This window comes from Diceros bicornis, chromosome 20, assembly GCF_020826845.1.
Source record: "Diceros bicornis minor isolate mBicDic1 chromosome 20, mDicBic1.mat.cur, whole genome shotgun sequence".
NCBI lineage: Eukaryota > Metazoa > Chordata > Mammalia > Perissodactyla > Rhinocerotidae > Diceros > Diceros bicornis.
In genome coordinates, this window is record NC_080759.1 from 24,686,332 (window position 1) to 24,702,259 (window position 15,928).

General features: G+C 37.3%; 1 protein-coding gene across 1 annotated transcript in view; it reads left to right on the forward strand.

Moving 5' to 3' along the window:
• Positions 1-14,351, forward strand: part of EMB (embigin) — a 42,782-nt gene extending 28,431 nt beyond the window's left edge. Inside the window, exons 5-9 of the mRNA XM_058564111.1 lie at positions 6,758-6,885; positions 9,124-9,403; positions 10,197-10,230; positions 13,319-13,373; positions 13,948-14,351. Of these exons, the coding sequence (XP_058420094.1) occupies positions 6,758-6,885; positions 9,124-9,403; positions 10,197-10,230; positions 13,319-13,373; positions 13,948-13,965 (515 nt within the window). The 3' untranslated portion in view covers positions 13,966-14,351. The remainder of the gene's footprint in view (positions 1-6,757; positions 6,886-9,123; positions 9,404-10,196; positions 10,231-13,318; positions 13,374-13,947) is intronic.
• The last annotated feature ends 1,577 nt before the right edge of the window (positions 14,352-15,928 follow it).

Genomic DNA, 15,928 nt, shown 5'->3' on the forward strand with positions numbered 1-15,928 from the left:
ATTTGGATGTGATCATTCTTGCCTCTAATGTGAAGATTAACAGAAGCATTTTAGTTTTGAATATACGAATTCATTTAATGCCAAGTAGTCTTAGAAAAAGGCTCTTGATTTGTCTGTGTTTTGAGATAACTAGGCTGATGCTGGCTGGTGTCAGAAGTACCACAACAGGGCCTAGGTTTGAAATCCAGTGCTTGAGGAATGCCAAGAGCCACTGAATATTTACTTTTTTTCTTTTTATAGGTTTCCTGAAGCAGTTTAGTTCATTTTATTAGTTTTTAATGCCTACTTAACATTAATGTAACTTTTAAGTATGCACTGTGTCTTGAAGATATTTCTAAAATTAGTAAGTTGGGCCCTCTCAGATCTTATTTGGTAAAATAATAATTCTCTGTAACTTGTCTAAATTGAATATTGCTTGGAGAAATCATTTCATTTGAGTACAATTTAAAGGCATCAGCAGAACTATTCATAGTATAGTTATTATTAAATTAGATCTATAAAGCTTATAGAATGATGTATATTTTTATAAATATTCTATTATACTCTCTCTCCACATAGGTTGTTTCTGTTTGTTCCTAAGAAGAAGGAATATCTTTCCTTAGCAGCACTACAATTAAGTGTGGATGAAAAGCCTGTTTTATCCTCTGTTTTAAGTTGAACCAAAAAAAAAAAAAAAAAAAGTAAATTCTGCTATTGACTATATGAGTCAACTGTAGTGCATGAGCCTGAGTCCTCAGAACAATTCATCAGCGAAGTCCCTACTTCTGCCTTTATGGGAGCTGGTTGATTTGTTACTACAAGATTGTAAAAAAGCCTCAACGTCACTGATTAGCATGATGCAAAAGAACCTGCTGACTTTGTTGAGCTGTTGATGTCAGTACAGGGGAGACAGCAAAAGTGCACAGTGGAAGCTTGCAACTGCTAATATGTCAGTGGTCACTTTTCCCCCAAGAAAGATGAGTGATGGTCCATGATGTTTCTTAGTATTGGGTCACATTTTCTGAGGTAGTTGCTGAAAACTTCCATAATATTCACCAGTGTTAAAATCTCTTAGTGGAAGGATGCAGAAATTTAGTTGGTAAAGGACAAGTAATAGGCCATGGGACTTTTGGAAGTCATGGTGAATTTTGAATAGTACCAAGTGCTCTGAAACCGTCTTGGCCCAGCCACCCGTCTTGACTGGGAAGTATCCAAGGAGTCAAAGTATGGAAGATTAGCATAATAGAATCGGTTGGAACTTCAGCTTCAAACACCAGTGTCCAGTTAGCTGTCTTTGTCACATGGAAGAATCTTTTTGCTGATTTGGTAATACCTAAATATCCTTGAACCAAAAATGACACTTAGGCCAATTTGTTCTAGTCCATGAATATGCAGATGTGAATCTCCAACCTTACAGCTCCATAGGGCTTTCTCTTTCACTGGGTAAATCCTTGACCCCATCTTCCTAGACACTAGTCTGAATCAATAATTTCACCATCTTCAAACCTAGATTCTTCCAACCCCAATATTTTCATGTGTCCTACTTTATCCACAATTCCAAAAGGTCAGCAAGGCACATTAGAATACTGTATCACTGTCCTTATATTCATAAATATTTCTAAACATAAGCAGTGGCCCAGAATACAACACACTGTGACTTTGAAGGAGATCAAACAAATTAATGTTCCCTGAGCATGGTGCATTTTATAATTCAGACCCACACCGCTGTTAGCAGGCATAGATAGCAGAGCAAAGCAGTGGTTAACGTTATCTTGGCCATTAATCTAGTGGATAGTCAAGAAAACAAGATATGAGAAGAAAATACAATTTGGGTTTCAATTTCTTTGTGGCATCACTCACTCAGTCATTGTCAGTTATCTAGAGTCTACAACCTGATCTTAACATTTAATTGGGATGGTTTAATAGTGTAGCCATGTGTTCCTCACCCAAACCTCATAGAATACCCAAGATTTTCTTGAAAAGCCCCTTTCAGCCACCAGTTCTGCTTCCCAAGCCTGTGCCTCTTACAGGCTTACTGAAAAACCAAGTCGTCTGCCATGTTTTCCTCCCAAATGTTACCTTTCTTACACTTTTGATTCTTAGCCTGTGGGTATATTTCAATATTTTGATCATTTCAACACATATTTTCCTGTTAAAGCATGACCTAATTTCCAGAAAGAAGCAGGCTGAGATTGAGAAATAGGATATGTGGGAGATAAACAGACTGGGAAAGCAGAAACTGTGCCTCTCACCAGTGCCTAACACAACCAGTTTCAAAGTCTGCCCTCAAAGTAGCCTGGCTCTAGAAGTGAGCCTAGCCTGGCTGTAGAAGTAACTTCATCAGAGCTGTACTGTTAAAAAGCAGTGCCCAGATGAACGTGTTGTACCTCTGCACGCTGAATTCGAGAATTGTAGCTCTGTTCCATCTGAGATTTGGAAGCAACCTTGTGGCTTCTGAAAAGAATCCCTGTTTCAGCCCAGCTCAAATCCATGTTTAATCTGCAGGTCTTTAGTTGAAACCTCTCTGAAAGTAGGGCTGATCTTTCCAAGTGGGGACTTTATCCTCCAAATGCCTCTGTGTCCTCATACTTCATTTAAGACTAAAACCACACCAAGTGTTGGATATATTGGAATGAAGTATGATTAGAAAGTGGTATTGAGCTGATAGATTGATAGTGCTTTGTTAGGAGACCCAAGAATAACTTTGTTCTCACTTGGTCCAATCATTCCTCCTCAACAAAATCTCAAATATGGAAATATACACGAAAAAGAGATATCAAAGCAAAGTAACATTTTATTATTGGCCAGCCTTTGCCACAAATCTTGCTGAAATTGTTGGAAGCCTTGACCACATGGACGGCTTCTTTTTCCTCATTTAGGTCTTACTAACGTTAAACCAAAGCAGAGTCATCTCTTCTTTCACAGTCCAAGCTCAATTTACTACTTAGTATTCTAGAGAGGAGGATACACCCTCCTGAACGAGAAAAAACGTGGTGAGCATGGGGCAGAGTTCTTTATACCTCCAAATCCCCAGCCCTAGAGAACAGGGCCCAATCAGTGCCCTGGAACATGACCAATCCAGGACAATCCTCTCTAGGACTGGAAAACCCTCCAGGAGGGTTCAGTGAAAGGAGAGAATTTATATCGAGGTCACCAGGGACTCAGTCCACAGACCACAGACCACAGACCACTGCCCAGCCTTCAGTGGTTACCACCTTCACTGTCTAGTGAGGAAACTTGTTCTACCATAAGAAAAACAAAACAGAATAAAATGTTCTGTGGTTCAGCCTAATTTAAGCCTTTTACATTTTGACATTTAAACTTATTGTCTTGTTTCTCAAGAACTTAAAATATAGTTATGTTAATATCAGGACAGATGGTCAGCCTATTCTCTTGGATCCTACAGTTTCCAATTTTCTTTTAGTGGTTATTTTCCTCCTTTAGAGTACTATCTGGGTCCACAAATGAGCCCTGAAGGGGTAGCCACAGACTGAGGAAATCGAACCAAACATTAACAAAAGTAGCTTGACCTAACAGGGCAGAGCACTTATGTGAGAGACGCCCTCTTTTATATTCAAAAAGGCACGTGGATAGCAATTATTGTCTTATTTTAAAATTTAACTTGTGGTTGTATCAAAGTATTAGTTGCTTTATTCTGCCTTTTCTTGTTAAAACTAGTGTGTGGTGAATGAGCCATTTCCTTTTGATTCTTAGGTTTTATAATAACGTGTAGTATTATTCTATGTATTGTTTCTGCTCCATATACTACATAGGTCTGGAACAAGATTTTCTTTTTAACTTTTTAACCAGTTTCATTTCTTGTTACGGTAAGGAGCAGTAATTAGACACCTTGATTTAAATTGTTCTAATTTATATTTAAATCATAATCCTTAAACAAAATCTTATTCAGCTGCTTTAGCCAAGCACTTGAATGTGTTTCAAGCTGTAGAATTTGTTTTATAGCATCACTGGAAAATTGTTTAATATATGTTATTAAAGCATGGATTGGTGCCACCACCAGCATCTCAAAGCTCTTGTTCCTTCATTCTTCTAGGCCTTGTCTCCTGTGAATTTATCTCCTATTTTTCATCATTTTACTGTTTTACTCTCCTTTCTCAGATGGGCTGGGTGGTGTGTAAAGGACTCAGTTTGGAGCGTTTTCCTTGTTTTGGGGTGTTTTACACATTCCTGTGATTCTGAGATGTATTCAGATGAGTTTCCAGTTGTCCTTTTTATTCTAGGTCTTATTTCTTCTCTGTTCCACAGGGCCAGCTGGCCTAGAAGTCATTCTTGCACGTGATGATAATCCATTCTGTTAAGCTGGCTAATGACCACTATGTAGAAAGGCCGGGGGCATTATAAATTGTAAAAAAGCTCAGTTAAAAAAAGAAGTACCAGTACATGATCACAGCTAAAGGCTGAACTTTGTGGTGTTTACTCTGCAGCAAAAGCACTTGATGTCTTGTGTTCTCGTACTTAATGCTTTGCAGCAGCAGCAGCAGCACTGCAGGCTGGGTTTGACCTACCTGTGTCCTCAACACTAGTCACAATGAAGCTGTAGTTCACCATCATTGTCACATTGTGCTGACTCCTTCAAACACTCATGACCTCACCTTTGAAATGGACACATATTAACCACTTGTCCCTTAATGTCCCTTAGCCTAATGGTGACCAATAGGGAGTGTGGGACACTAGTGGCCTCTCAAAAAGAATGCTCAGAGTATCTTGTGGCAAGGTCAGCTCACCAGTTTCTTCTGGCTGGGATGATTCCAATCAAGCTAGTCACATGTACTCACCCCTCTCCTCCCTCAGGAGCTCCCTAGTGGTACCTTACTAGGTTTTCATTAACTATTAGTGGGGTGAATATAAATTCTGATTGGCAGTTCATATCTTTGTTTAATGTAAAATTGTAGACCATTCAAATTTCATCAAAATGTGTTTCCTTGGTTATGAAAAGTGTGAGAAGCACTGATTTATAGACTGCTCTGTCATCTTTCTTATGACTACTTGAAGCATTTATGTCTTCATGGGTGACATACCTTCCTGTTATTTGCATCTCTTTATTAGTAGCAGTGCCTCAGTCAACACTCGGCTGGTTAGCAGTCCTGATGGAGGAGAGGGTGATATGTGCACTTGTATTTAGGCCCGCTTCAGACAATAAGGAGAAAAGACTTCCTGTGCTCCTCATTGTAACTTTAATCACCTAAGGACAGAACTCATAAAAAAACCCTATTCTCCAGCCCTGTTTTTACCCCTTCTCTGGTAGTTATACAAATCAGAATTTCTCTTCTAGATATTATCAATTCTTTTCCCTTTGCTCATCTTTACGATTCCTACATCTAGCAAATGCCTGATTATCTTTGGGTAGCAAACTCGAGAGTCCTTGGAGAACTGTTAATCTAAAAAGCCAGTTTTAGTAATTAAAATTGATCTTTCCAATCCCCACCCTGAACCTCCCCAAAATAAAATCTAAAAATAGAATAACAAGTGAATATCAAACAGTATCTGTAAAACTTGACAACATAGTATTAAAAATTTAGACATAAATTCATATATTCTCTCTCGGCAAACCAAACAAACAACAAAAAAAGGAAAAACAAAACAAAACCAAAAGCCTGCTAAAATTAGTAAAAGAAAAAAAAAAAACATCAAAAGTAATCTTTGTTGATCAGTCATCTCCGATATAAGTGTATATTCTATAATACATTCTTTGAGGTCAATCAGGAGAAACTGATTTCATCACGGGGGCTATTGGTTGGCTTTTTATTGCTTTGCTTGTGTTCTTTTTTTTTTTTTTTAAGTTTTAAATTTTGATGAAGTCCAATTTATCTGTTTTTCTTGTTTTTTAAATTTATTTTATTTATTTATTTTTCCCCCCAAAGCCCCAGTAGATAGTTATATGTCATAGTTGCACATCCCTCTAGTTGCTGTATGTGGGACGCGGCCTCAGCATTGCCGGAGAAGCGGTGCGTCGGTGTGCGCCCAGGATCCGAACCCGGGCCACCAGCAGCGGAGCGCCTGCACTTAACCGCTAAGCCACGGGGCCGGCCCTTTGCTTGTGTTCTTCTGTTTTAATTTTCTTTACCAAGTTATTCACGTCCTTAAAATCTAATTTTTCTAAATTCAGTACTCATTTTTATCCCAATACTAATGGCATCTGCTTCCAACTTTAAGAAATTTATCATAATGAATATTGGTATATATATTTTTACAAAACCACATGAAAGTGTTTTTTTATCTCATTTTCTTTCCTGCTCTGTTCTCTTAATTTTCCTAAGTTCCTTTCTCATGTTCCCACCTTTTCTAGCTCTTTGATGGCTTTTCATAAATCTGTATCAACTTAAGGTTTTATATCCTGAAAATTTTGTCTCCTCACTCAAATGCCATCTAAGGGTAAAACTTCGAAAAAAAAAATTTGTCTAAAGTAACCTAGTAGGTGAGAAGAAAGAATAGACTTGAAAACATGAAGCTTCTTTCTTATCCAAAGCATGTAACAGTTTATTACAATACTTGTAATTGTTATTAGGCTCAATAATAGAAGACCTTTCTTCTATTTCTACCTTACAGATCGTTATATTGAGCTACCTACCTACTGCTATTATTATTGCTACTCTACATCCTAGCTACTATAAATTAGTTTCATTTTATGTAGAACTAAAACTACATAAAGAAAATCATATGTTAATGGGAAAATGAAAGGAGAAATTGTCTTCAACTTGAATACATTCTCCCTATTCAAACTCTTTCAGTAACATACATTTCTCTAAATTTTTCTTAGTCCCTGAACTTCATGGAAAAAACAAACCATTGATCACTTACGTGGGAGATTCGACTGTCTTAATGTGTAAATGTCAAGACTGTTTTCCTTTAAATTGGACCTGGTACAGTAGTAATGGGAGCGTACAGGTAAGATCATATTTCTTCGATTTGAAGAAAACAAAAACTTTTTATTTCATAAATAATATAACAGACTCAGAATTCCTAGCACTCTTTATACTTCTGTTATCTTGTTCTTTAATGTGTATTTATAAAGAGACAACAGTAATAAATGGAGTTGTTATTTGATGTTTTTAGCATATTACATTATGTATCTGAAGATAATCTTAATGTTTCATTAGCTGATACTTTGTTTTTTAGATTTAGCAATTTATTTAAATTCTTTGAAAGGAAATTAAAATTCATTTTTAGTTGATGAGTTTACAAATAACCCCAACAAATAAGATTATTTTTTTCTTATCATTCCATGAAAGTAACTAGAAAAAAAGGCCGTCTTCTTTTCCTGCTTCTGTCTCTGGAAACATTTGTGAGGGAATGCAATACAATGGCCCCATTTGAGAAAAGAATGAAAATTTGGTAACTTACACTTCGGTCTTGGGTTCTTTCAGTAAATGTCACTGGCCTCTTTTGGCCTTCCAGAGACCTAAGGGAAGCCAAATACTTTAAATTCCTGTTAAAGAATTAATGGCTATTCAAAAAGCTGATATTAAGAAAAACATGAGTATTCAAGAAATCATTTCTGGCTCTGTTTTTTCCTCTCAGATAGCCTCTAATGGCAGGGAAATTTAGGACATTGTCTTTAGGGGATGTTCTTCTATTGCCCGCGTGCTTATGAGCATTGAAATTATAGTCCTGTAAAAGCAAACTGTAATTCTAGAAGGAACAGTATGAAACAGTGTAGATCTTACAATGAGATATTAAATTCCTTCTTAGACAAAGTTGATGCTATTGTAGACTGTTGAAGGATGACAGAGGAAGGACTTAAAAGGGAGAGTGACTGATTCTCTGATAACATGGGTTTGACTTTTCAAAGAAGTAGCTCCAAATCGCTTAGGAGTAGACTTAAAACATTAATATTTCTGCTTATCTTCTTACTGATGATTAGGAAAGGTAATCATTTTGTGTATACAAATTTTTGAAAACGTATATTTGTAAAAACAAATATCCTGATATTTGAAATAATAGCCTAATTTATTTATGCATATGTAAGACTAGACAAAAAATAGCCTAGATCTAATTATATTAAACTTTTATAATGTAGTCTGTGCTTCTCTTCATTTGCTGTACTAATTTTCTCTCAGTTTGGCCCTAAGCATGGGCCCTAAGCATTAGGATATGAGAAAAGTGCAAGGAAGAGGGTGCAGGTCAAAAGTTTAGGTTAGGTGTTTTTATCAAAATGTCGACCAGCCATCTGCATCAGAATTACCTGGGGTCCCTGTTAGACATGCAGTACTCTGATTTATCAGCTCTGAGTTAGAGAGTGTACATTGCAACAGGCATCAGGGGCAATGCTGTGCACAGGAGCCAGGTTGCTATAATTTTGGGGGCAAATAATAAACTCACAGTTCTCATCAGATAACCTCCAAGAATATTTGTATGGAGATTAGCATTTATTGAACAGTGGGGTTGAGTGATAGAGCAGTGAAAGCATCACATGGCCTGAGAATAAAATTTAATTTAAATGGATTAAATAAATCAGCTCCAAAATAGCTTAGTATGGCTCTTAAGAGGCTGGGGAAAACTCAGTGAATCTCAGGAGCCAGCTTACCTGAGAGCGAGAAATTTAGATATGAAAATACAGAAGGTGTAGAGACCACGGGTACCAGGCGCACAGGGGATTTCTGTCTTCCTTCTACGTCAGTTCAAAGGCCTGACGATTTCATCTTTGATTCTGATCTGAGGAACTCCCAATGTCGGGAGCCAATGATCTTTCTTTGTAGGAATGATCAGATTTAATAGCTTCATTAATTTATTAGTTGATTTAATGTATGCCTGTGCTTGTGAAGGAGGAAGTACTTTGAACAGCTAGTCAGGGATTAGAATGTGAAACCCAGATGGCTGGAGTTTTTCTGAATGTTGAATTCTCATATAATATTTACTCATGATGACCTACACATTGTAGTTTGATTCAGTGCTAAGTACTTAAAGCAAAGTATACTTGTCCTTTGTTTGCTACCTCTGGGAGATCAAACTCTGAAAAGACTTAAGCTCTGTTATGTATAACTTCTCGCAGATTTTAATCTGCCCTTTTCTGTTAAGCAGTTTTCTTGGCACTGTCTTACAGCTTTCGTTCAAAGTTAGATCACTTAGGATATGTATCTTTTAAGCAATATGATAGAAATGGATTTTAATGTCTCCTTATACTAGGTTCCTCTGGATGTTCAAATGAATGATAAGTATGTGATCAATGGAACAAATGCTAATGAAACAAGGCTCAAGATAATGCACCTTTCAGAGGAAGATCAGGGATCTTACTGGTGCCATGCGGTATTCCAATTAGGCGAGAGTGAAGACCACATTCAACTTGTTGTGCTGAGTTATCTGGTGCCCCTCAAACCATTTCTCGCAATAACTGCTGAGGTGGTTCTTTTAGTGGCTATTATTATGCTTTTTGAAATTTACACCCAAAAGAAAAAGAAGCAGCAAGGTAGGATTTCTTTTTTAGATAATGTTCTCATGTTATGACTTTATACACCACAGTGGCTTTAGAGTATTTGGGAAAAATCTCACTTTGGTATCTGGAGTGGTATTTATGTTACTATTAATGGTGACAGTGGGCTATGAACTTGTATTGATGGTCTTCCTGTTTCAACTTCCTACAAAATTGTAGTATTAAAATAGATCTTTATTTTTTTCCATTTCTTTGGTATTACTGGTACCTACGCACCCATTAGGTGATATGTGCTTTGGTACTAGAATATTAGAACATTCTGTGGTAGCTTAATATAAAAGATCTCAAAGATAAACAATTACTCTTTCACTTAGATAACTCATTTTTAAAAATATTTTATCAGACATTCTGGAGTTCTCATAAAAGAGATATTGACCTGTCAGTTTTCTGTTTTTGTAGCCTGTGCCTGATGGATTGCAGTTGAGAAACCAGTGGTCCCCTAAGAACATTTATCTTACATTCTGTATTCTTTCCTGGTTTTGTACTAAATTTTTAATAACTTAAATAACTACAAATCAATCAGTCCTGTTTTTGAAAATCCCAAGCAATAGGCTATGCTTGATCAAAATTGCAGGTAAGGTCTGGAGAGCAGGGAAAGAGGAGGACATCACGGAGGTACAGTGTGTAATTTTAGTGCATCTCTCTTTCATTCCAAAGAGGGGAAACAGCACAGTGCACTCTCACCTCAGGGAGAAGTTGAATTGAACATCTATGCTTCATAAGAATAATAAAGCAATCTTAATAGTTAAATTCTTCTTTTGTTACACAGATGAGGGGAAAGAATTCGAACAAATTGAACAGCTGTAAGTATTATTTTTTACAGATTAATTTTCACTTGAGTAAAATACAGATAAATATGAAGTCGAATAAAATGTTTGCAGTTAGGGAAAAAAGCACAAGAGTATGTGTGTGTGTGTTATTTTCTGTACACGTCTATCTGTGTGAAGAGTGGCATCTGGAATTTGCCTGCCTGCATGAGAATCCCCCTCCACCACTTACTTTCATCTCTCCGTGACTCACTTTTCTCCTCAACAAATGGGTTTAAAGATAGTACTTGTCACATGAGGCTTTTGGATTATTGATATTCTCTATGTAAAAATGCTTAGCATAGGCTTTGATGCACAGAAGGTATTCAGTAACCATAAGGAAGTATTATTTGTATAAAGCAATGAGTCTCAACCCTGGCTATATTTTTGATCGCTTAGGATGCCCCTTAAAAATACAGTGGCCCAAACCTTACTGGATCTCCTGGATCAGAACCTCTAGGATTGGTGCCTGGGCATTTGTATTCTTTTAAAATGTCTGTCGCTGATTCTGATTCTCTGTCATATTGAAAATCACTGGCCTAGAGTTCTATTAGTTGCTATTTTTGAAAGAACACAAATTGTGCCACTACTTCTCTTACAGCCCCTCGTTTAGAGTTGAGTATGAGGAGAGCTGGGAAGAAAATTACCAGGGATGTGATTTGGTTTGGTGAAGCTGGGAGTTGCTAGCTTCTCTAAGCCAAAAACCGAGTGTGGAGTCCAGTGATGGAGGTGCCCAAGACTGGGATTAAAGTCTGAGTGACAGAGCCAAGGGCTGGCCCAGGAAAATGAGACCAGAATAAAGCCGCTGAAAGAAACCTAGGAGATGGGAGGCCTGAGCAACTGTTACCAACACAAAATGGCACTTGAGGTTTACCTTTCTCAGCCACCAGTTCTGAGGAGTGGTTTACAGCCACCGTTAAAGAGCAGGAGTGGGGCAGACTGTTGTCACTTAGATACTCATAGGCATTATTCCAATAGTTATTTTTACGCAATTCACATATGGCAGGTAAAATAAATTAACATGGTGTGAGCTTCTAAATTAAGGTCATAAAATAGTTATATCAGGAGTTCCATAACCCCAGATAGGAAAAAAACAGTGTTGTCTTAGAATCATAGACTCTCGTAGTTGGAAGGAAATTGTACCTCTTTCTGTAGAACTCGGACGTCTTGTTTATATTGATCTGAACTTTTTATCTTTCTGGTTCCCATGTATTGATTCCCTTTCTTATGCTTGGAGTCATATAAAAACCACAACAGTCATTGGGATATTTTATACAGTTAAGCCTTGCCTGGATTCTTCTGTCCTCCCAGCTCAGCCTCCTCAGTGTTTCCAGCCATTCCCTTGTAGTCGCGTTTGGAAGCTGCTCTGGTCTCGTGGTTTGGGGGCTGCTCTGGTCTCGTGGTTTGGGGGCTGCTCTGGTCTCGTGGTTTGGGGGCTGCTCTGGTCTCGTGGTTTGGGGGCTGCTCTGGTCTCGTGGTTTGGGGGCTGCTCTGGTCTCGTGGTTTGGGGGCTGCTCTGGTCTCGTGGTTTGGGGGCTGCTCTGGTCTCGTGGTTTGGGGGCTGCTCTGGTCTCGTGGTTTGGGGGCTGCTCTGGTCTCGTGGTTTGGGGGCTGCTCTGGTCTCGTGGTTTGGGGGCTGCTCTGGTCTCGTGGTTTGGGGGCTGCTCTGGTCTCGTGGTTTGGGGGCTGCTCTGGTCTCGTGGTTTGGGGGCTGCTCTGGTCTCGTGGTTTGGGGGCTGCTCTGGTCTCGTGGTTTGGGGGCTGCTCTGGTCTCGTGGTTTGGGGGCTGCTCTGGTCTCGTGGTTTGGGGGTTGCTCTGGTCTCGTGGTTTGGGGGTTGCTCTGGTCTCGTGGTTTGGAAGCTGCTCTGGTCTCGTGGTTTGGGGGTTGCTCTGGTTGCTCTGAGGTGTGCCAGAACAGGATGGAGTAGACTATCAATTCTTCAAAATTTAATTTTCATTTATGTAGTCTACCCTATTTTAAAAGTATTTTTAAAATATTTTTTTCTAGAATATCTTCACAATGTCAAACTGATTCAATCTACAGTATAGTGAATTAACTTGCTTTTATTGGAAATTGGGATATTGTACATCATTTTCTCCCTCCTGTACTGTTCCACAGAGATCACTGACACTGTTTGAATTTTCTCTTCTTTCGGTTATTTCAGTATCTTTAGATTTAATACAAGTATTGAGGGTGCTTGAACTCATTTAGAGCAACCTTTTACCATGCTCTTTTAGAATTTTTAGTTAGGAGATAAATTTTTCTTGACACAGAATAAATATTATTTATCAATACATTGTATATATACTGTATATATATTGTATATATATATTTGTGTTTAGCTACTAGCAATTCATATAGTTTCTTGGTGAAAATCATTTTGAAAAACACTACTAAATGTCTAACATCAAAAAAAGCTAGTCACTTCAAATAATACAGTGAGGAGCTCACTCATTTATCTGATCCACTCAGATGTTTAATCCACAGAATCTCACCTACCTGCCCCCTCCCCCAAATTTTGACATAAGGTGGTTGAATTTATTATCTGGTAGTCATAGCTTAATGAGGTAAGCCTGCCCATAAGACGTAGAAGGGTGTTCATCATGCACCACTGTGACCTAGTTTAGTCATTCTTGTCTTAAGAATCTGAAGCCCACGTTTGTAGTCTTGCACTCATGCACATTGGGTAAGGATAAAGAACCAAGTTTAACCTCTAATTCAATGTAATAAACATGTCCACTTACAGCACCTGTATATCACATGTTGGCTGAGCTCCTGATTGGCAGTTATCTTGCTTATGTCAAAACAATGCATAAGTTATGGCCACATACTAAGCCCCCATTCATGCTTGGGGAGAAGCAGTTCTCCCTCTGTATAAAATAAACAGGCATTTTCACTGTCATCTGTGGCAGCAGTTCCCCTCCAAGCAATGGCATAAAAACAAAATGAGTAAAACATTTTTAGGATGAATTCTGTCTGTATAGACCTTTTACATTTTACCCTGATGTCCATGATGTCAGTGGTGTACTGACTTAATTATATGCAATGTAAACATCTAGTGATCTTTTTTGTTTTCCATACAGGAAATCAGATGATAGCAATGGTATAGAAAATAATGCCCCCAGGCACAGAAAAAATGTAAGTTGGCTTCCAAATGATATTCCAAGTAAAAAGTAAAATTCAATATATATAGGCTATCTATTAATCCAGCGACTTTTCTTTTAGTTTCATGAAAGACCTAGTCATTCACTGTGCTTGAATATGCTTGTTTACAATGTTATAAGAGAAAATATATAGTTATACAAAAATAAATGGTGTCTTTTTTCCCACCAGAGAACAGGTAGCAATCAATCTAAAATCTGTTGCACTGCCTATATATTGTTTTCTTTTGTCACCACAGGCTACATGTTTTAGCCTTTACATGTTTTCATGTAGTCTTATTTTTGTTCTCAGTTTTTCTGGATTTTCTTATCTTATTCTCATATATTCCCATATATCTGGTGCTATGAACGAATCCTTATGAGCTTCGAGGAATCAAAATTTTCATAATTCATCCACATTTTTTGCTGGAGTATTTAGAATAGGAACTGTCATTTTGGCAGTAGTTTGGATCACCCTGCCCAGCACTTTTTGCTTTGCTGAAGTGATAACAAGTTATGGAAGAATAACCAGGACATGCTAATTATATTTCATTATGCTTTATTTAACTCAGGAATCTGTGAGCCAGTGAATGAGAAACATCATGTCAAGAGTCATGGGAAGATGTACAGAGAGTTTGTATCTCAACTTTGTTTACGCTTCCTGTTAAGAACATCTGAGTTTCTATGTTTAAAAGGATGGAAAATTTATGCAACATGCTCAGCAGTAGCTTTGTAAATTATGTATGCTATGAGACCTAAAGATTTATTTTCATTCTGTAATTATTTTACATTAAAGCAAGATAAATTGTATTAAATATGTTCTATGCGCTATAACCCAGGATAATTAATTTCCTCCTGGTCTTGAAGGGACACACAGAAAAGACACCAGCAAAACCAGTTAATGGTACATAGAGCTAATGTCACTCAAGACTTGTTTATAACCAAAGAATTCATTAAAGAGAAAAGCTTTGCCGTTTGTCTTTAATTTTTTTTTCCTCAATCATGCTTACTATATATAGAAGTATATGTAATAATTTTCATGTAAAGTTCATCCTTCTGTCATATTGAAAAAAAGTGTCTTCACTAGGAAATGAATACTTTCTGCCTTTGCTAATGAAGGTTACTCTACAATCTCCACAAGGTAAACGTACTTTTCCTCTAAAAATATTGGTTTAAGGCAAGGAAATAAAACCATATACTTACCCCAAATATCTATCATCAGAAAAGCAAATTTCCCAATCTTTATTCCACTCATTTCCACTGCTTTTCCACACCAGGCTAAAGGGATTCTTAGTCTTTATGCAGAGAATTGTTTTTAAAACCATAGGTTTTAGATTTCTTAAGTTACACCTGGTGTTGATATTGTAGGGTGCAGGTCCATATAGACATAAGATAGCATTGCCACAGGGATGCTTCTGTGGTTCATGGTTTCCTGGTATCTCTGCCTTGATACCTGGCTTCCTAGTATCCATGCCTGGCTAAATATCTAAAAATGCATTATTAGAGCTTTACAATACTAATTCCTTTGTCTGAAATTCAGAAGTACTAAAGTACTTCTTCTATGTTGTTGCAAATGCCTTAGACTTTTCTTCCCAGAGAGAATAGTTTCTATTGCATATATAACTGAAATATTTTATAAAATCACTGTAACCAAATCAAATGAAATCTGGATAGACATGAAAAATTGTCAGTGGCTTTGACTGGAATATTAAAATCATACTGTAGGATACTAGATTGGGTTGAAGATGATGATGTGAAACCCGCTGGGTGTCCTTGGTGCTGGTGAGTCCAGTGTCCCACAGCTTACAGTGCAACAGGGTTCAGAACAGTCAGAAGCAAAGAAGGAAGAGTTTGGGATGGTAGCAGGGAACCCACAATTCTTGTGACTAGGGTATTAAAGCTTGGAGAAGAGGAGTTCAATGATTTGAAAAAAATATATAGAAATTTACATGAGGTACTGGCTGAGAAAATCATAATAAAATTCTAGTAGTGAAAATTATAATTTATAAGGCATCTTAACTAATGTTAAAAAACATTACTAGTATGAATAGTACACATAAAGTAGTGACTTCGAAGCTGCTCATTATTTTGTTGCAACAGTATTTTGTGTAAAGCATGTGAACTATACATACAAGTTTCTTTGAACTAGAATACATCCCTTAAGTAATGGCAGATTTCATTTTATTCTTGGTCTCAGAACCATAAGCCATGCATTTGGTTTGGTTTAATTCATTATTAATTTGATAAAATTACTTTGGGTGATATCTATATGATGGCGACAACCAATCAGTTCACTTAATTAATCTAAACAATTTGAATTAAATGAAAAATTAGACCTTCTATTTGACTAAGTCCAATTCAAAGCAGTATATTTGTGACTGGGTATATACAAAACCAATAACAATTTGTAGCTCATATGCAGTATGCGTGCTTCCATTTTGCCACCACTATTTAGGCTAAATTATTTTTTTAAGCAAGAAAAATTGCTGCCCCAACGTCAAATAATCTGAAATGTTTATATAGTAAATTGAATTTTTAAGTGGTAATAATTGC